Genomic DNA, 20968 nt, shown 5'->3' with positions numbered 1-20968 from the left:
CCTCGCGGAGCTTTTTATCGTTAATCCCCCCAACTTCACCATCATCATTTTTGTTGACAAATAATTGAACTATATTTGTCAATATACACTGTGATCAAGTACCCAGTCTATTTCTTGTCAATAAACTTGCTAGAGAAAGGCTATTACAATTTTGAATCTGTTGAACAGTGTATACTTTGGTCTGGTCTGGTCTGATAGGGATTTTCAGTGATAAAATATTGATGATGCTGAGGAACGAGGGGACTTAATCGGTAACTAATCCGCTTGACGTCTCTGAACCCAAATAACAAGAATTTGCAGCTTCTCATTAATAATTTTTGAGTTAGTTTGGTTTCTACCAAAACTAATTTTAAAATAGTCAGAAAATCTATTATTAATAAGAGAAACTTTTTAACATAGTTACACAGAAATTAAAAGCAATGAACATTACGACAGTATTTTTAGCAACGAGCAACGAAATTTAATTGTTCCAAAACTTGCTTTATTAACTATTCATTCTCACTGAAGATAGTCCTAGTTTTTATTCTCGTAACTTTTAGAAAGCAGTTCTCCTTTCATTTTTTTTTAAAATCATAATTGTGCAAAAATCATTGTCACTGAAAATGACCAGCAAGTACTAGGTAGAAATTCTCATGAAATGTCATAATCGTTAGAACTAATTCTTTCTTTATTAGTTTGAACAACCTGGACGATAGTGGAAACTTTTAAGCATCAGAGTTCAAGATACTAATGTTATTGTTAATGCAACTATTTTATTTACTTATTGATTTTTATTGTTACACCGATTTTTTCTAGTAAAAAAATGGAGCTTCTTTTAAAGCTTTGAAAAAAACTGCCACAGCTAAAATGAAAAGTGAAGTAGAATGAATAATAGAGAAAATTAAAGTAACTTACCTTGATGACGTCGTTGCTCATTTGAGTATGCTGCGGTACCCCTTGGAAGAGATGGTCCAGCAATTGCACTCGAGTTAAATGGAGTATCCTCTGTTCTTGGAAGAGCTCCGTTGTATCTTTGTTCTGGTGTGGAATGCAACGGATAGTTGGATGGTTGAGCAGAACGATTCAGATAAGCTACTCCTTCCGGGTCTGGGTGAGGCCCGAGTTTCTGAGGTAAATTCCTAGGTGGCTGCTTAGATCTATTTCTTCCTAGTAGTGGTACAGCAGGAGAGGTAGCTGCACCTTCCGGACCATGCAAGCTGCGAATGTCTTGTCGACCTTGAGGATTATTAACAACGACATCTAGATCTGACTGCCAAAGTTGAGAATCAAGTAAAACATCTGCAGCTGATGAGGGTCGAATGTTTTGGGTTCTAGCATCAGGTTGCGCAGGCAACCGATCATCCTGTACGTATTCAACAGCTCCTTCAGGTGGTTGTTCCAGCCTTTGGGAAATTTGCGCTGGTATTGACGCTGGAACTTGGGATAATTCAATTCCACTCATTCCAGGGACCATCCTCTGGGAACTAGGAGGCAGATCTCTACTAAATGCACCCTCCTGAATGGATCCTTCTGGGTAATTTGGTCGTAGTACAGCCGGGATTAATTCTACAGATCGCGATGGAGCGTAAGGGGTAGGGGCAGGAGATGGTCGGCTGGCAGCGCTGGATGGTCTAGATAACCTTGCCTGTTGAGTAAGGCTGGATGGTTGACCATAAGCAGCTTGGCGAGGTTGCTGAAAAGAACCACTACTAGCACTATCTGCTTCATCCTGCAAAGCAAGTATCAGTAAAGATACGGCGAATTAAGATACCCACTAGCTGAAACATGTAGAGGCACAGATAATTCATGGTAATTTTGACTATTTGGTCGAGAAAAATCCTCATTATAAAGCAATAACTACAGAAAGAATGCGAAATAATTATTCAAACATCAACATCTGATATCAAAAAAGTGTTATAAAAGATTTTTAAAGTTCAAGAGAGGAAGTTATCATTTTTATAAGCCTTTCTTGGTAAACTACTAACCTTTTGTAACTATTTTATTAACCAAAAATAAACACTATATTTTCTCAAAGCTCATAACTATTAGATATTTCAATAGGAGCCTTTTTTCTAATGTTAACAAGAAAGGAATTATTTTCAACACTAAATATGCACTTAAGAATAAAAATTCTCCTGGACAATAAATTGTTCATATATCATAAAAATAACGAAAACGGAATAAGATACAAGGTTGAAGATTAGCAATTTTTTAACAACAAGATTCATATAGACAGATATCCAAAATATTGAGAAAGGTAAAATTGTTCGGAAGGGTGTTTTGGGTTCTAGTCTCAGGTTGCACGGACAACCGATCATCCTGTACGTACTCAACAGCTCCTTCAGGCGGTTGATCCAGCCTTTGAGAAATTTACACTGGTATTGCCACCGAAACTTGGACAATTCAACTCCACTCATTCCAGAGAACATCCTCTGGGAGCTAGGAGGCAGATCTCTGCTAAATGTTCCCTCCGGAATGGATCCTTCTGGCAATTTGGTCATAATACAGCCGGGATTAATTCTACAGATCGAGAGGGAGCGCAAGGGGTAGGGGGCAGGAGACGGTCGGCTGGCAGCGCTGGATGGTCTGGATAATCTTACCTGCTTTTCTGCAGGACAGAAATGATGACGCACTTGGCTCCTTTACTTCTCAATTGCAATCAAATCTGACATAGAATTGTGAACTGGGCAAAACAGTAATAATAGTAAAAAAAAAAAATGCAGCAAGTAACTACAGAATACAGACCATTTTACGAAAACCTAGAAGTTTTAACGTCTTATACAATTACAATTCTAGTAAGACCAATATCTTTTGGAGGGTTACTAATTTTTATTTATAATATTTTAGAGGACTATTCTCTAAATCGGGTTGGACTCTCAAATGTCGGTACAATTTATTAGAAATTTTCAAATAGCAGCAACAATTTCAGGAAGATGCTTATTTTTTTATGGAGGAAAGGTGGAAGCATACTTGTCAAAATAGTTAAAAATCGTGCAAGTTACAGGGAAAATATAGAAACTTGTGGAGAATTCTTATACAATTACAACTGTCAGTACAAAATGTCAGTAAAACTTGTTAGAAATTTTCAAATAGTAGCAACAATTTAAGGAAGATGCTTATTTTTTTATGTAGGAAAGGTGGAAGAATACTTGTCAAAATAGTTAAAAAACGTGCAAGTTACAAGGAAAATATAGAAACTTGTGGAGAATATCTTATACAATTACAACTGACGGTACAAAATGTCGGTATAATTTACTAGAAATTTTCAAATAGCAGCAACAATCTCAGGAAGATACTTATTTTTTTTATGGAGGAAAGGTGGAAGCATACTTGTCAAAATAGTTAAAAAACGTGCAAGTTACAGGGAAAATATAGAAACTTGTGGAGAATTCTTATACAATTACAATTGTCGGTACAAAATGTCAGTAAAACTTGTTAGAAATTTTCAAATAGCAGCAACAATTTCAGGAAGATGCTTATTTTTTTATGGAGGAAAGGTGGAAGAATACTTGTCAAAATAGTTAAAAAACGTGCAAGTTACAGGGAAAATATAGAAACTTGTGGAGAATATCTTATACAATTACAATTGTCGGTACAACTTGTTAGAAATTTTCAAATAGCAGCAACAATCTTTTTTTTATGGAGGAAATGTGGAAGCATACTTGTCAAAATAGTTAAAAAAAGGTGCAAGTTACAGGGAAAATAGAGAAACTTGTGGAGAATATCTTATACAATTACAACTGTCGGTACAAAATGTCAGTAAAACTTGGTAGAAATTTTCAAATAGCAGCAACAATTTCAGGAAGATGCTTATTTTTTTATGGAGGAAAGGTGGAAGCATACTTGTCAAAATAGTTAAAAATCGTGCAAGTTACAGGGAAAATATACAAACTTGTGGAGAATATCTTATACAATTACAATTGTCGGTACAAAATGTCAGTAAAACTTGTTAGAAATTTTCAAATAGCAGCAACAATTTCAGGAAGATGCTTATTTTTTTATGGAGGAAAGGTGGAAGCATACTTGTCAAAATAGTTAAAAAAAAACGTGCAAGTTACATGGAAAATATACAACTTGTGGAGAAAATCTTATACAATTACAACTGACGGTACAAAATGTCGGTACAATTTATTAGAAATTTTCAAATAGCAGCAGCAATCTCAGGAAGATATTTATTTTTTATGGAGGAAAGGTGGAAGCATACTTGTCAAAATAGTTAAAAATCGTGCAAGTTACCAGGAAAATATACAAACTTGTGGAGAATATCTTATACAATTACAATTGACGGTACAATTTACTGGAAATTTTCAAATAGCAGCAACAATCTCAGGAAGATACTTATTTTTTTATGCAGGAAAGGTGGAAGCATACTTGTCAAAATAGTTAAAAAAAAAACGTGCAAGTTACATGGAAAATATACAACTTGTGGAGAAAATCTTATACAATTACAACTGACGGTACAAAATGTCGGTACAATTTATTAGAAATTTTCAAATAGCAGCAGCAATCTCAGGAAGATATTTATTTTTTATGGAGGAAAGGTGGAAGCATACTTGTCAAAATAGTTAAAAATCGTGCAAGTTACCAGGAAAATATACAAACTTGTGGAGAATATCTTATACAATTGCAATTGACGGTACAATTTACTGGAAATTTTCAAATAGCAGCAACAATCTCAGGAAGATACTTATTTTTTTATGCAGGAAAGGTGGAAGCATACTTGTCAAAATAGTTAAAAAACGTGCAAGTTACAGGGAAAATATAGAAACTTGTGGAGAATATCTTATACAATTACAATTGTCGGTACAAAATGTCAGTAAAACATGTTAGAAATTTTAAAAAAGCAGCAACAATTTCAGGAAGATGCTTATTTTTTTATGGAGGAAAGGTGGAAGCATACTTGTCAAAATAGTTAAAAAACGTGCAAGTTACAGGGAAAATATAGAAACTTGTGGAGAATATCTTATAAAATTACAATTGTCGGTACAAAATGTCAGTAAAACTTATTAGAAATTTTCACATAGTAGCAACAATCTCAGGAAGATGCTTATTTTTTTATGGAGGAAAGGTGGAAGCATACTTGTCAAAATAGTTAAAAAAACGTGCAAGTTACATGGAAAATATACAACTTGTGGAGAGAATCTTATACAATTACAACTGACGGTACAAATAGCAGCAGCAATCTCAGGAAGATATTTATTTTTTATGGAGGAAAGGTGGAAGCATACTTGTCAAAATAGTTAAAAATCGTGCAAGTTGCCAGAAAAATATAAAAAACTTATATCTTATACAATTACAATTGACGGTACAATTTACTGGAAATTTTCAAATAGCAGCAACAATCTCAGGAAGATACTTATTTTTTTATGCAGGAAAGGTGGAAGCATACTTGTCAAAATAGTTAAAAAACGTGCAAGTTACAGGGAAAATATAGAAACTTGTGGAGAATATCTTATACAATTACAATTGACGGTACAAAATATCGGTACAATCTATTAGCAATTTTCAAATAGCAGCAACAATCTCAGGAAGATATTTTTTTTATGGAGGAAAGGTGGAAGCATACTTGTCAAAATAGTTAAAAAATCGTGCAAGTTACATGGAAAATATACAAACTTGTGGAGAATATGTTATACAATTGCAATTGTCGATACAAAATGTCAGTGCAACTTATTAGAAATTTTCAAATAGTAGCAACAATCTCAGGAAGATACTTATTTTTTTAAGGAGGAAAGGTCGAAGCATACTTGTCAAGATAGTTAAAAAGTGTGCACGTTACATGGAGAATATAGAAACTTGTGAAGAAAATCTTGATTCCAGCGTGTCTTTTGGTCTGGACAATATTTGAGAATTCAACAGTGGCTAGTAAACTAGTCGTACATATAAACTTAAGAATTGTTGTACATAAACTAGCTTACAGCTTATGGTTATTAAAAGTCAGTATATAGTTTATGTAAATTTTTAAAGTATACAATCTAAGGACCCTGTTGTTCCTTGTAAGAACTGGTATTCTTAAGACTTATATATTGAGAAAAAAAAAACAGATTTTGAGCTTTCATTGAAAACATTGATCTTGTGAATCAACCGTACCCAGGATTATCTTTTGGTTGCAGCGGGGGGGGAATGGCTGTATTATATATCTATGGTAGCTTTTAATGAAAACCAAAGTTTCCAGTATGCAGAGGAAGGATTGAAAATGCTGAAAGCTAGATGATAATACAGTTTTTATGACCATTAAGACAAAAAGGGAAACTTGGAGAAAACAAATATTTTCAGTCTTTTAGATATCTTAGTGGACAGAGCTTTGATGTTAATATTTGCTTTTTATTTACAAATATTAAGAAAAAGTTTATTTACAAAGTAGTTGTAAATATTTATTTACAAGTTTATTACTTCGAGTTTGCCTTGAAAATATTTTATTTATTGAATCTACTGTGAAGAATAACAAATCAAAAAGAAGAAATAAATTATGAACAAGAATTCTGAAAGGGATTGTCACTTCCCTCAAATTTCACTGGCTGTACATGGCTATTATAGTTTACTACTACTTTTACGTTTATACCAAATAGTCTACAAGTTCAACGTACCATATTTTTGGTGACAGGTGGTTGCGGCGGTACTTTAGGCCAGGCTACTTCATTGACATCTAAACTTCCCTCGGCGTCTGTCCTCTCTGCACCAACTGATTCTTCTACAAGCGTATGTCGAGAATCCGCAAGTTTCACAGCCTCGGTTGAAGGAGGATCATTTGTCATCAAAGACAGAACAGAGTGTGAACCAACAAGGGATGTCGTTGAATCTGTAACAGGCATATTGCTCATCCTTACATCAAAACCATCACGGAAGCTAATAGCAGAGAGTGGTACTGGAGCAACATCTGAAGCATCTTCACCACTGCACCTATCAAAGCTTGGTTCTCTAGAAAGATTTCTAGATATGCTTCGCTCTTCCAGCGGTGTTGTCCTTCCAGAGACTGCCTTCGACCCTCGTTCGTCGAATCTTATATTGCCAAGACTTTCAGAATCAATACTACCGGGAGCAAAACTTTCAACTATACTTGAGCCATCAAACGAGTTACTTCTTTCTAAAGATTTAGCTCCATTTTGCTCATCAAGCTCATTTGGAGGTGAGGACAATACCGATCGAGGATGATCATCATAGCCTGAGCCCCAAGTGGAAGCACGGGACCACAAATCTGAATCCACTGGAGGTCTTGTACCAGAGATAGAATCTAGAGCGTCTGAAGCAAATGATACAGCACTCTGCCTGACACTCTGTTCACCATTTCTTTTCTCCCAAGTAGACCCTTCAAAATCATTTGAAATGTTTACGGATTCTAACGAATTTGCAACTTCGGCAACATTACGATTATAGTAGTTTTGAACTCCTTCAGTCGAAATTTCTGAAGGATTCTCAACAGTGGTCAGAGTTACGTTTGGGTGCTGATTCATCTGATGAGACGCTTCCCCCTGAAAATTAGGGCCTTGATTGTTAGATACCTGGGCGGGTTCGCTGATGTTTTTGCCAAAGTTCTGACCCATCGTGGCTGTCGTAATTGCATTGGTTTTGCTAATATTATCTTGTTGAAAGTTTGGATAATAAAGAAAATCTTCACCGCGAGAGAGAGTGCTAACCCCTGGTTCAGTATACTGGTAAAAATCATTTTTTCCAACAGCTTCTAATGGCTGGGAATAACTAACTTCATTCTGACTCTCATTTTGTAAATATTGCGTACCAACATTATAAGTCCCAGAGTAACCACGCATCTGTTCAGTATGTTTTTGAACTTGCTGATATGTTACAAACTGTTTTGACTCTGATTGCTGATTATCATATTGTCTGGGATCAGCTGCAGCTTGTGTTTCTGATAAATAAGAATCAACTGCGTACGCCGAGGAATTCGGCATCATGCTTTGAGCTTCAGACTGCTTCATAACGTTGGAATGAAAATCAGAGGCTATATTATGTAAGACCTGTTCTGAGTGATGAGCCTTGTTTGACATTCTTCGACTAGAAACAGGGAGACGATTAGGGACACATGCTATATTTTCTTCCTTCCCTTCTTGGAGACTAGGAGGTGGCGCAAGGCTGCGATTGCCTTGGCTTACGCTTTGTAAATCAACAATGTTCTGCTGTGGCTCTCCTAATCGTCCTGATGGCGCATCTAAATTTAGATTATGCTCAGAAGGCGCAGGTAAACTATTTGCAGAAACTGGCTGAGAAGTTGACGGTTTTATCACGCTGGGCACATTAGACTGCAATTGAGTAGTGAAAGAGCCAAATGTGTCATCATTTCTATTCTGCAGAAAAGGCTGCTGGACAGCTGAATGTGCAGCTTGGACACGACTTGGATCCACTATGTTGAAATTTTGACTCATAGATGAATTTACAGATTGTTTAGTAGAGTAAGATCCACTGGAGGTAAACACCGACTGATTAACATTTGTCTGTGATTGTTGAGTGATAATTGGAAGCACTGTTTGCTCTGATGAAGGTAAGTTCACAGATCGACTTGTCATATCACTTGCAAGAGGACGAAGTTTATTAGGTATCCTTCTAACTCGTGGTAGAGATGCAGTTTTAGGCTGTGTAAAACTTTGAGATCCTGACGTGCTGTTAGTGGAGGGAGCTCCGACCACACCTTGAAGATAGCCTTGTCTAGGATCTTGCAATATGCTGTTAGTTGGAGCAATGCTCTGCGTTCCCGGCATCGGTGATATTAAGTTTGCATTGAAATTATCTATCAGGAGGGTATGAGGAGCAGATGGTGTCCCAGACGACAAAAAAGGCGGAGTAGGTTCTTGCGTCAGAACAGTAGGGTCCATATTTCTTGGATAATTGTTGTTAGATTGCTGGTCATTTACAACACCAGGATTGTACACGTTGCCAGTAGGAGGACTAGGGTAACTTGCCTATTCAAAAAGAAAGATTTAATAAAATTCAAGTTAAACACCATAAAAATACACACAAGTAAAGTAGCAGCTACTGATCCCTAAAACCATGATTTGACTGGGAATTTCGTAAATTTAAACCTCAAAGCGTCTTTTGGCAAAAATTGAAGTTTTGTGACAGAAAATAGTGAAAACAACAACTTTGCTGCGGAAAAATCTGTGACAAAACAAAAGTTACTTAAAAACGGTACTAGACATGGTGATTTTCTTTCAAATGAGCCCTCTTTCAACATTTTCCGGTCATTTGACTGATTTATTACGATCGCCCCTGGAGAAAAAAGAAAATAAACGAGGACGTATCAGTGGCTCCCATACAAAAAAGAAGTAATTTTCCTTGCTGTTCAAAGTGGGGGACCGTAACTCGTCTGCACAGAGTTCGTAACTCGTCTGCACAGAGTTCTCGACTAATGTGATTTCAATGATGCATAAATAGTTTTAATCTAGCGTCATTTACGAGGGGTTTCTGGCTTATTATATTACTTTCCCATGAATCTGATTCTATGGTAAACTTTTATTGTTTAGATTAATCAAAATAACAGTTGTCATTCCTGAATCAGCTTTAATTGACAACTTTTTTTTACTAGACATTTTCCTTAGAAACATGTTTTTAACTATTGGCTACTATGGGCCGTGGTTACTAGACAGCAGCTATTGCTGCAACTATGATAGTTCCGAAATATTCGTTGTTACGTACGAAATCAAAGTTAAAAAAAAAAAAAAAATAGCAAAATTGGACATACACAAAAGCTGTAAAAGTAAATGTTCAACTACATAGAAAACCGAAAAGAAAAAACGTAATTAGATCACAAACAAAAAATTCCGTGAAAGGAATCCTGTTGATCTCTCTGTGTAATTAAATGCATAAAAAGGATAAAAATTTGCATGAAAGAAAAGAGCGACAATAAAACCTTAAATAAATGGAAATTATCCTGGATATGAGTTTATTGGATTAATAAGCTTCTTAGTCTGAATTTATCCTCCGCATCAAGGGATAACAGAGGTTAAATTTTCCTACATATTCAACTGACCTACTTCTAAGGAGAAGTTTGTAAACGTGGGACTAATAATACTCCATCACGTACCAATATGTCTTCTGAGACTAGAAGGCTACTTATATGCCCCTCAAATTGTTCTCAGCCAATTGGCTACCCAAACCTTTTGCTACATTTCATTTTGAACTTGTTTGGGCCAACTGTGGGGCAAAATGGCAGAAACCGGCACTTCGCTGCACCGTGTCTCTTTTGTTACAGGTCGTTAGAACGATACTTTTCCACTTGAACATATACTTTCCTGATAAGCATCGTCAACTGGCTCTGTACAAAAAAGAAAAAAAGAAAAACACAAAGATGCATCTGTGATTACTCTTATCATGAAAAAGACGGTATTTTCGTATTTTTTTGTAAATAGCATCTTTAAGGCTCATTCCAATTTCAAATTTTATTGTATTGATTTCATGGAGATCGTAGTCCTTTCTGGGTTGAGTAATGCTTGCTTCTAAAGATATGAAAATTTCCTAGTGCTAATACTTTTGATGATTAAATGTGAAAAAAGTGAATTTCAAATGCTTAGAATCAAAAAGTTCGTGGCCACGAACTGTAAGTAAGGAGCAATGCGGCTCAATAGTAACTGAAACTCTAAAAACCAGAATTTGGATATCACTAGATATGTCAAAAGAATCGGCTTATTATGCTGATTCCAAATATAAAAGATTCATTAAGCTTATTGTTACAAATAAAGCTTATGAACCTGAAAAAATTGGCCGGATTTTAGAGAAAGGTAGAAATACCCCATAAAAGTCAAGAATTTTCATGAAAATCAAGCCATCAAATTCAGCACATTGAAAAACCCTACAGTAAAGGCTTCAAGCTCTTGTCTGCCAAAATGTGGATTTTTTTTTTGCCAGAAGAAAGGTCAGGGATGAGTGTTTATTTCTTCCCCAGGGGTGATCGAATTCAACTAATGGTTCTAGAACATTGGGAGATGGCTTATTTGAACGCGAATTAAATGCCCTAGTGCTCTTTTTAAATGACCAAAAAGATTGGAGGGCCACTAGCCTCCCTCCCACGCCCTTTTTTCCTCCAAATAGTTTGATCAAAATTATGAGATAGCCATTATGTTCAGCATAGTTGAAAGATCCCAAAACTATATCTTAGGAGATAACATGACCCCTTACAGCCCTTAAGGATAGGTCTTTAAGTTATAAATTTGTCCATTGTTTATGCGCATTATTCGCTATTAGGAAGTATAGACATTTTTCGGGGGGGGGTGCTTGGGCTGGGTTTCCATGCGGATAATCTTCCGCGAGGAGAAAAATTTTGGGGAGTGAACTAGCCAGATGAAATTTTACACTGGGAGGATTTGACGAAATTCCTTTTATTTGTCTTACTTTCTCTTTACCAACTAAATTTTCCATGAGGAGATGCTCCTGAAAAATTGTCCGGAGAAGTTTCCAGCGTGTTTTGATTTCCAGGAACAATTTCCATGGAGGGGGGATTTCCCGAGTGATCAGAAAAAATGATGGGATTTTCATGGAGAATAGATTTGCCCGGAATGAATTTTAAGGGGGGGGGGTGTATTTGTTATGGGAGGAACTTTCGACGGAGGAATTTCCGTGAGAGGAAGGAATTTTTCACTGAGGGTGAGTCAGATTTACCAGTATTATTTAAATAACGAGCAAAAATTAACATTTTAATTAACATTTTTAATTTAAAAAAAATATAATAAAAAAAAAATTTCAATTTTTTTTTTTTTAAATAAAAACTAACATTTTAGGCAAATAATAAGTCTCTATCATATCATTAAGTACAAAGGACTCACCAGGTTTTGTTGCATTGTCCTTGAATCATTTCCAGCTAAAAGAAAAGATAAAACATCAGTAGTGAAAAAACGGTAAAATTGAAAATGAATTTAGTTAAGGTAGACTTAAATGATAAAAACAAACTCAAACTAAAAAAAAAAGTTGTGTCGCTGTTTAATAGGACCATGACCAATAACACCATGGTCTTGTGTGTAATAAGACCAAAAATGTTTTAATAAAACCATGAACTGATTTGGACAGCTCAAAGCCCACCCGTAGCTATGGATTGTAAGGCTTCAATTGTCAAATTAAGCGATACTTCAACAGGTTCTTAGCCTTGTAATCCATCAGGCTTGATTGAATCTAAACTCTCACCAAAACATGAACCGAAATCATATCACTGAGTATCTAGGGAAAAACAGGACAAAAGATTACAAAACACAGAATTAATCTGAATTTGCTTGTCTTTAGACACACTGAAACTCCAGGAACACATTCCTTTAAGGGACAAATTGCCGTTTCTGTGGGATTAGAATGGCATATAGACTTTTCAACTCATCCAATTCACGATCCCGAATTTCACTTAGCAGTACTTTAACCCCATCTCTATTAAAACTCTGGGAATTTTTCTTTACATCAACTGTCTCTCTTAGGTTTTATTCCCAACATTTATTGGATAAATGCGAGGGGCGTTCTTTATTAAGGTCCGTTTGAACATAATTACAGAACAAAAGATTATTTTAAAAAAAATTATTTTCAGAAAGAATATACTGTACTCTATTTTCAGCATAGGTGCCAAGTTTTTTCAAAGACTTATCATACCTATCAACTAATTTTAAAGTAACCTCTTCATCAAAACTCGCTTACTGCTCCAATAACCAACGAGTTCGCTGCCATTAACGTCGTCGTCATCATTGTAACGGTTGGCAATGTGGTGGCAACCGTCTGATCTGGAGACGAAACATGGGTTTCGCATATCACGCCCAAATTGAGGCAACGTAACATGGAATGGAAATACACACACTCCCCTGTAAAGTTGAAGGCCAAACAGACTCTCCTCCAGAGCAAAATGATGACCTCTGTGTTTTGATATAGGCATGGTGTTTTGTTGGTCGACTTCATGCAACCAGGAGCCACTATCAATGCAGAAGTATACTTCCAAACCCTTGGAAAGCTCCACAGAGCGACAAAAAAAAAACATGGCATGCTGACAAAGGGAATTGTCTTTCTTCATGACAATGCAAGACCTCACACTGCAGGCCAGACCCGCAATTCGTAGGACAGTTTTGGTTGGAAAGTTTTAGACCATCCACCCTGCAGTCCCGATCTTGCGCCGAATGATTAACATCCGTTTCTCCAACTCAAGCAACACCTCAGTGGCAACTGTAACAATGATGATGACAACGTAAAAACGCCAGTGAATACTTTATTATCAGAGGCGGCAGCAATTTTTTATTAAGAGGTCACTTTAAAATTAGTTCAGAGGTATGATAACTGTTTGAACAAACTTGACATCTATGCTGTTAAATAGAGTTAAGTATGTACTTTCTGAAAATAAATTTATTTTTTTGAAATGATCTTTTGTTGTGTACTTATTTTCAAACAGACCTTACTTAAAAAACACCCCTCGCGATAGCATTCCAAATTGGGCATTCTTATCACTTGGTCTAGCGGTCATGAAGAACTGCTTACGTGTAGGAGCTATTAAGAACAACTGCAAGCAATCTCATAAATGCCAGGATCTTGACTGTATTGATCCTTATCCTTTTCTTAGTTGGAAAAGAAAAATATTGTGATCCCAGAAGAGAAATAGACACACGAAACTTTTAAATTTGCTGATTAAAATATCCATAACTCCTTTTATGACAGGTAATTGGAGATAAACAAGATCTCTGCAGTCCATTTCCTTAAAAAAAAGCTTTTTTTGTTGTGAGATATCCGTTTAGAAATAATCTTTTCAATGAGTGAAATTAGGACTTATTACTAACCATTGATAATACTGCTTGATTCAAGAACTGATGTATAAAATTCCAGCAATAATTCTTTGCCCAGCATCATCTCCAGGTTGCATGTATATGTTAAACCTTCAGCAGAATTAAACTTGAACAGCTTTAATGGAATCCCCCCACCCCCAGAGACAGTTCCAGATGGATGTACAGCAGGATCTAAATATACTTTTCTAGTTCTCTTTTTGGGAGATTTTCCAATCAGGTAATCAGAATAATGGCATGCCTGATACAGGTGACTTAAAAAAAGAGAATAAATTGGAACATTTTTCAAAGCTTCAAAATCTGAATGAATAAGAACGAGATAATAAAACGCTTTTAAATAAAAATTGGTGCAAAAGCAATATGCTGACGTAAAATAACAACCTAAATAATTTATTTGATTTTTTTCAACCTGATACAAGGTAAGTCATACAATAAATATGATGCAAAATCTAGGGCACAGGAAGGCTTTCTAGAGCTTCAAAATTTTTAAATTAACCACAATATGAAAAAAACATGATCCCAAATTAGAGATACAGGTCAAACAGCTCATAAAAAAATAGCAATCAAGATATCAACATAAAGCAAAAGTTTCTCACCTTCTCTAATGGGTCTTCTTCTATGCATCATTCAGGATCTTTGACCATATCACAATGCTAGAATAAAAAAAAATTAAATGAGACAAAAAAGAAAGCGAAAACAGATTCAAGACACATGACAATGCAATAGAATAAGGAGAAAGTTTTTCTGCAATAGAGGTGTCAGCTTGTGCAACTCCCTTGGTGAACACATAGTGACCTCTTCCAAAGTCAATGCTCTCAAGTTTTCTGCAGGGAGGGAGCAGCTTAAAAATCATGGTGCCTTTTCTGTGATGCAACAGATGGTTACAAGATTACCATTACTGCATTTGGTTGAAATATGACTCATACTATTGTAAGCAAGTACAATTGAAGGTGATTTGTTAATTAATTGCTCAATTTCAGAAATCAAAAATGACTATGAAATATAACCAAAATGAAAATTGGTGCTGCTATTTTTGGCCAGATATGTAGCAGCCTCTATTGCATTTAAAAAAATTGCAGACAATTGATGTGTGAAATTAATGCTTTTATCATTTATTGTAACAAATGTACAGATATAAGGTGAAATTTGCTAATGTAATAAACCTTCTGAGGATGCAGTACAAAAAAATAAAAAATTAGAGGCTTTTGTTATCAAACAGTTTGTGGTAGCAAACTGTAAGTAAGGAGCGACCAGGCTCAATAGTAACCGAGATTTCAGAAAACGGAAATTTGATAACAATAGATACAACAAACGAATCGGATTTTATGCTGATTTCATATATACAATTTTAATCAAGTTCAGTCTTACCCATCAAAAGTTGAGCCTGAGAATATTTGCCTTATTTTCGAAAAAAGGGGGAAGCAACCCCTAAAAACCACAGAATCTTAATTAAAATAACACCATCAGATTCATCATATCAGAAAATGCTACTGTAGAGATTTCAAGCTCCTATCTGCAAAAATGTGGAATTTTGTATTTTTGCAAGAAGAATGATGATGGATGCATGCTTATTTATTTTTATATTTCCCAGTTGTGATTGTATCAACCCAGTGGTCCTAGAATATCGCAAGAAGGCTCATTCGAACGGAAATTAAAAGTTCTAGTGCCCTTTCTAAGTGACTAAAAAATTGGAGGGCAGCTAGGTCCCCTCTCATGCTCATTTTTTCCCAAAGTCACTCAATAAAAATTTTGAGAAAAATCATCAGAGTCGAAAATCTAATAACTATGTCTTTGAGGATGACTTAATCCCACACAGTTCCCAGGGGAATGGCTGCAAGTTGTGAACTCTGGCTATTGTTTACATATAATATCAGTTATTGGGAAGCATACAGAGATCTTCAGGGATTTTTTTTCTGGTGGAGAGGGGGGTCGGAAGAGAAGGTTACATGGGAGAATTTTTCCACAGAGGAAGAGGGATTTCCGTGAAGAGGGCACCAGATTTCCCAGCATTATTCAAAAAATGATCAGAAATTAAATTTAAAAAACAAGTTTTTTCAACTGAAAGTAAGGAGCAACATTAAAACTTAAAATGAACAGAAATTATTATGTATATGAGGGGGTTCACCCCCCCCCCCTGTCAATACCTTGCTCTTTGCGCTAAAGTTTTTTTTAGTGCTTTCATAAGAGTTTTTTATTCTAATTAAGCCCTTTGCAATTCAGGGATCATTCTTAAAGAATTGGAACAAAATTCAAACTTTAACGTAAAGAGCAAGGTATTGACAAGGGGGCAACAAAGCTTAGTTTATTTAAATAAAAATATACCAACATAGAAATTCATTACGTAAGTTAATTCGCAAGTTACGTATATTTATTACTAATAAAACAGTTCGTAAAGAAAATCAAAAGTGCTAGTGCCCTTTTTAAGTAAACAAAAAAATTAAAGGGTAACTAGGCCCCCTCCCCCTGACCCTTTTTTTTCTAAAAATCGTCCAATCAGAATTTTGAGAAAGCCATTTAGCAAAAAAAGTAAAATTAATATGCAATTTTTTTTTATATTCATGGGTGAGCCAAAATCAAAACGTGCATTACTTCAAAAATGTTCAGAAATTAAATAAAAAAGCAAGTTTTTTTTTAACTGAAAGTAAGAAGGGACATTAAAACTTAAACAAACAGAAATTATTCCAAATATAAAAGGGGCTGCCCTGTCTTCAATGCCTCACTTTTTATGCTAAAGTTTGATTCCTTTTCACAACTTTTTTTTTTAACAAAAAAAAACTTTAGAGTAAAGAGCAAGGCGTTGAGGAAGGGGCAGCCCCTTTCATATACGGAACAATTTCTATTCGTTTTAAGTTTTAATGTTGACCCTTACTTTCAGTAAAAAAAAAGCTAGTTTTTTTTTATTTAATCTTAGAAAGTGGTCAAGTGACATAAAATTGTGATATTATATCTACAATCCCTGTAATATTCAACCATTCAATTGCCTTCTAGTCAATTGGTTATCCCCTCATCATTCCTTGAAAGTTCCAACTTAATACCTTAAGCCATCCCTGAAATACTCCCTATTGACAATGTGCATGCACAGTGAGTTTTGGCTTAGTTCAACTTTGCACACAATATTCCTTGAAATTATTGCCTTTGTACCATTATCCTCAGTAGCAGTAATAACAGCAGTAGTATGCAAATATTGACTTTTGAACACTTGAACCTCCCCCTCACCTTGCCCTGAAGTTTCAACTTAGTAATGTTAACATGTCCTAAAACATTGATGATACACCCTTTTGACAATATGTATGTTAGTTAGTTTACTTACAACAAATATGTTGTTAGTTTACTTACATTCGATTTTCCTAATGCTAGATAGAAAAAGGAAACTTAACATTAATTCTCAATTCAATATTTGATACAATTGTAACAATCATAGTTGTCACATTTGTGTCCCACTTCTCCCTTTACCAATAGTGCCGAATTTAACATATTGTGTCAGTTACCAGGAAAAAAAACACATTTTTGACTTTTAACCAAAATAGGTTAATTTATAGTCTACTAACATTCAAGAAATATATACTATTTAAAAGTTCATGCAGCAAAAATTTACAGCTTCCACATTTAAATTACTATGCTATAGATTTTTTGTTCCACTAAGGAAGATGTTATCAGTATGTCAGAACTCTGGAGTCTTAAAATTGTGCATTTCATTGTGCATTAAAAGTTTTGCATTTGGAAAACTAAAAATTTTGCACTTCATTGTGTTTAGCATTATTTTTAATAAAGCTGCTTTTAGAAAAAGAAGAAAACAAAAAGAAATCAATAAACTTTTGTATACAGCCAGGGCTCTATCTGGCCCCCTAGGAGCCAGAACACATTTGCGACAGCAGTGATTATTATATTAGGAAAGAATATTGAATTAGGCTGAAATTCTAGTAGGCAGACTTTCAACAATCAGAGGCAACACTCTAGTATTACCTTTTTAAAGAGTCACAAGCCTTCAGTGTCTTTTTTTTTACCATGGCAACATCATATGTTAGAGGCTGTCATGGAGCCTATGAAGGGGACTCAATCCATTGGAAATTCAAAGTTTTAATGATCCTTCAACAAATACAAAAAATTAGATGGCAACCTGCCCCCTCCTTTGCAACCTGGCCCACATTAACTTAAAAAGACATTCCATAAATTTCTGAGATACTATTCTGTTTAAAGCAGTTGGTAAGCCCAATAAAAATGAGTTAAGGGATGACATGACCCATACAGGCCCTGGGACAAGGGCATAAACAATTTAATTGGTTAATGTTTAAACATAAGTTTCATAATAGAAAAGGGGAGGGACACATTTCAGAAACAGCTTAGGATACTAAGTTGAAGACTTCAGAGAATACAGAGAGAATATTATACAAAAGCACACCATGTGCATTTAGGTTGTCAAAGGGTGTATATGCAATATCTCAGGAACAGCCCAGTCAAAACTTTCAGAGATCACTGAGAAGGATGTTGAACTATATATATTAAAAGATGCCTTTCAAAGGCTGCCTACAATTCAATCATTACTAAAAGGATAAATTTAACTCTTTGGGAATTAAAGTATTCATCCCAGCTGGTTCAAGCAGAATCATATACAATCTGAATGTGTATGCTGGAAAAGGTAAAGTGAAAGTTATTAAACTAGGCCAAGGAATTGAAATTATTCTACACTTGCTAAAGGTGTACCTTGTCATCAGTACTTCAAGTCACCTTTTGACTATTTCTACACTGGTGCGCTACTGATTCAAAAAAACCTTATGTGCTCAGAATTCTGTTGCTTGAAACTATTTGACCAAATCAAGTAAAATGCTCTACCTTAGAAAGCGCCATCAGCTGATGAAGAAAAGGTAGAGGAGTTATGAGTATAGAGTTCAACCAGCTGCTGATATGTAATTGTATGACAACAAAGCATTGCACTGTCATTTGTTGGGCATTTTCCTAATAACAATTGTCAAAGATGGGACTCAGAGCAGAAATATCCCAAAGATGTTGCTTTATTGCCTTTACAATATGCTACTGGAATTATATCAGATAAATATTCAAAGTAAAATGCATTATTGGAAGCTAATCTCCTATTTTGTAGACTTGTCAGTAGCCAATGCATGGTTACTCTTTTGTTGGCATATGAATCAGCAGGTTTCAAAGGACAAAAAGAGTCTCCTTAAATTCAAGTATGAGATAAGAAATTACTTCATGAGTAGCAATCAAATGACTCCCAGGAACAGGAGTAGGCCAGACATTTTGGTAGAGGATAGCCAGCCTATGCCAAAGAGACCACAAATTGTCACGTCACAATCAAATGCTAGCTTAAATTTTGATGGAGTAGCTCATTGTCCTGAAGCAGTTGGGCTGTACCAAGCTTTTGCAAGAATCCTATGCATTAAGAATGACATATCTTTACCTAGCTAGGATGAAGGTGAAAATTATATTGTCAGCTATAAGTTTACCAATGTTCCTATAAATAGACCTAATTAAAATATTACTCTCTATTATAATTTTTTTGGTTTGTTAATACCTTTTTTTTACTATAGATTATCTTAAACTGCAGCTTGGAGCAATATAAGGATTCATTTTCTTTGTGAATTGGTTTCTTGACCAATCTATAGGCTAAATGATTTCAAATGGATTTCTTATCTATTGGGTATTAAATATGTGTTTTTAAATGTGGATAACAATGCAAGAAAATATAAAAATAAATTTGCTTATTAGAAACTTGCTCTATATAATAGCAGAATAATTTTGCTGTTTTAGTAGTTTCCTTTAGTTTTATATAGACTGTATCCTTAAGGTATATCAGGGACCATGAAGGGGTGAGAAGGTTTTGTAACAAAAGCACCATGACATTGAGAAGAAGCATCAAATAAGGAATCTAGTAGTTGCATACCTTTAAATAGACATACCTTTAAAATCAGAATATAACATTCAGATTGGAACTGAACTTTCTTCATGCCCCCCCCCCTGTTTTATTGGGCAAATAGTGGAAAGGTAATAGACCAGTGGTTCCCAACCAACTTTGGGCCATCCCTTGCCTAGGCATTTTTAAAATTTTGATATTTCCCTCATGAAACTTAGACTTTTTTAGTCAGAATTTTACTTGTATTCATCTGTAAAAAGCTTAAAAGGCAATTAACTAGTTTTTTGTAAGTCCAAGTGGAGGCTGGACTGGGAAGCTAAGCCAACATAATTACATCACTCACCACCAGCAAGAACTACAGGAGGATCTACCACCTTATCTTGCTGGCAAATGCGATTAAGGTAATTTAAGGTAAGTATCTTTTATACAGATTAAAAATACTGTCAGAACACCTTTTATACATTATGAATAACATCATTGCAATACTTCATGTCTGTATTTTGCTCTTTAAAAGCATTTGAATGTGACATCATTCACATGAAAAAGTTTTGTTTGTTCCAAAATTAATGCTGTAAAGTATAGTCAGTTGAAGGGTGCATGTCTAGTCAATGACTCACCAAAATATTACCATTCCCTACTGGTGGTGCCTGTGTTGGGAGTCATGGGGGTAAAATTCTAGTTTAGGGACTTTTGGCTATCTTGGAAAGGAGATAGGTTAGGAAAATGAAACTTTCAGGTATGGGTCTAAAGGCTAAAGTATTTCCCAGGAAGGTATTTTGAAGTACCTACCTCTACTCTCTCTCCCTCTAGAGGATCTGACCTTTGATTACCTTTAAAAATATGTGTGTTATAAAAGTGAAACCTTGCAAAATAGATCTTCTGCTTGACTGAAGTACAACAAAATTGTTTTCAGCTTCACAACTTTGCTCAATTTCAATTTATAAGGTTTTAAAGACATTCAAATACATTTCCTAAATTTTGAAGAAGAAAAACATTGATATGGCTCAGAAGTCTACTCAAATAAAAGGAATTGCATTTTCAGAACTAAAGGCAGAGAAAAAGGAACTGGTAACTGAAAATTAAGGTAAAATGTTGTTTTGTCAAAATTTCAATAGGTTCAAAATTTCAGGGCACTCTAGAGGGAGAAGGAGTGGAGGTGGGTACTTTAAAATACCATACTGGGATATACTTTAAACTATAGACCTACCCCTGGAAGTTTCATTTTCCTAACCTAACCCATTTTGGAGATAGCAAGAAGTCACTAAACTAGAATTTTACCATTTTCTAATATGCAGAATAATTATAGTTAACCTATTTTGACTGCAGCTCTCCTATACTTTGCCTCCCTCCTTAATGTGCTGAGATGTAGCACAAATCATAT

The 20968-nt window shown here is 35.2% G+C and overlaps 1 protein-coding gene across 4 annotated transcripts in view; it reads right to left on the bottom strand.

Annotated features, from left to right (window-relative positions):
* The window catches only part of LOC136035303 (protein transport protein Sec16A-like), a 116802-nt gene that overhangs the window by 94993 nt on the left and 841 nt on the right, over window positions 1-20968 (bottom strand). For all 4 annotated transcript variants that reach the window (XM_065716997.1, XM_065716998.1, XM_065716999.1 and 1 more), the window contains exons 2-5: window positions 14315-14371; window positions 11748-11782; window positions 6567-8891; window positions 895-1708 (exon numbers count right to left, since the gene is read on the bottom strand). In XM_065716997.1, coding sequence (XP_065573069.1) covers window positions 895-1708; window positions 6567-8891; window positions 11748-11782; window positions 14315-14345 — 3205 coding nt within the window. In that variant the 5' untranslated portion in view covers window positions 14346-14371. The remainder of the gene's footprint in view (window positions 1-894; window positions 1709-6566; window positions 8892-11747; window positions 11783-14314; window positions 14372-20968) is intronic.

The sequence above is a fragment of the Artemia franciscana genome, chromosome 14 (assembly GCF_032884065.1).
Source record: "Artemia franciscana chromosome 14, ASM3288406v1, whole genome shotgun sequence".
Taxonomy (NCBI): Eukaryota; Metazoa; Arthropoda; class Branchiopoda; order Anostraca; family Artemiidae; genus Artemia; species Artemia franciscana.
This window is presented reverse-complemented; position numbering and strand designations above follow the sequence as displayed.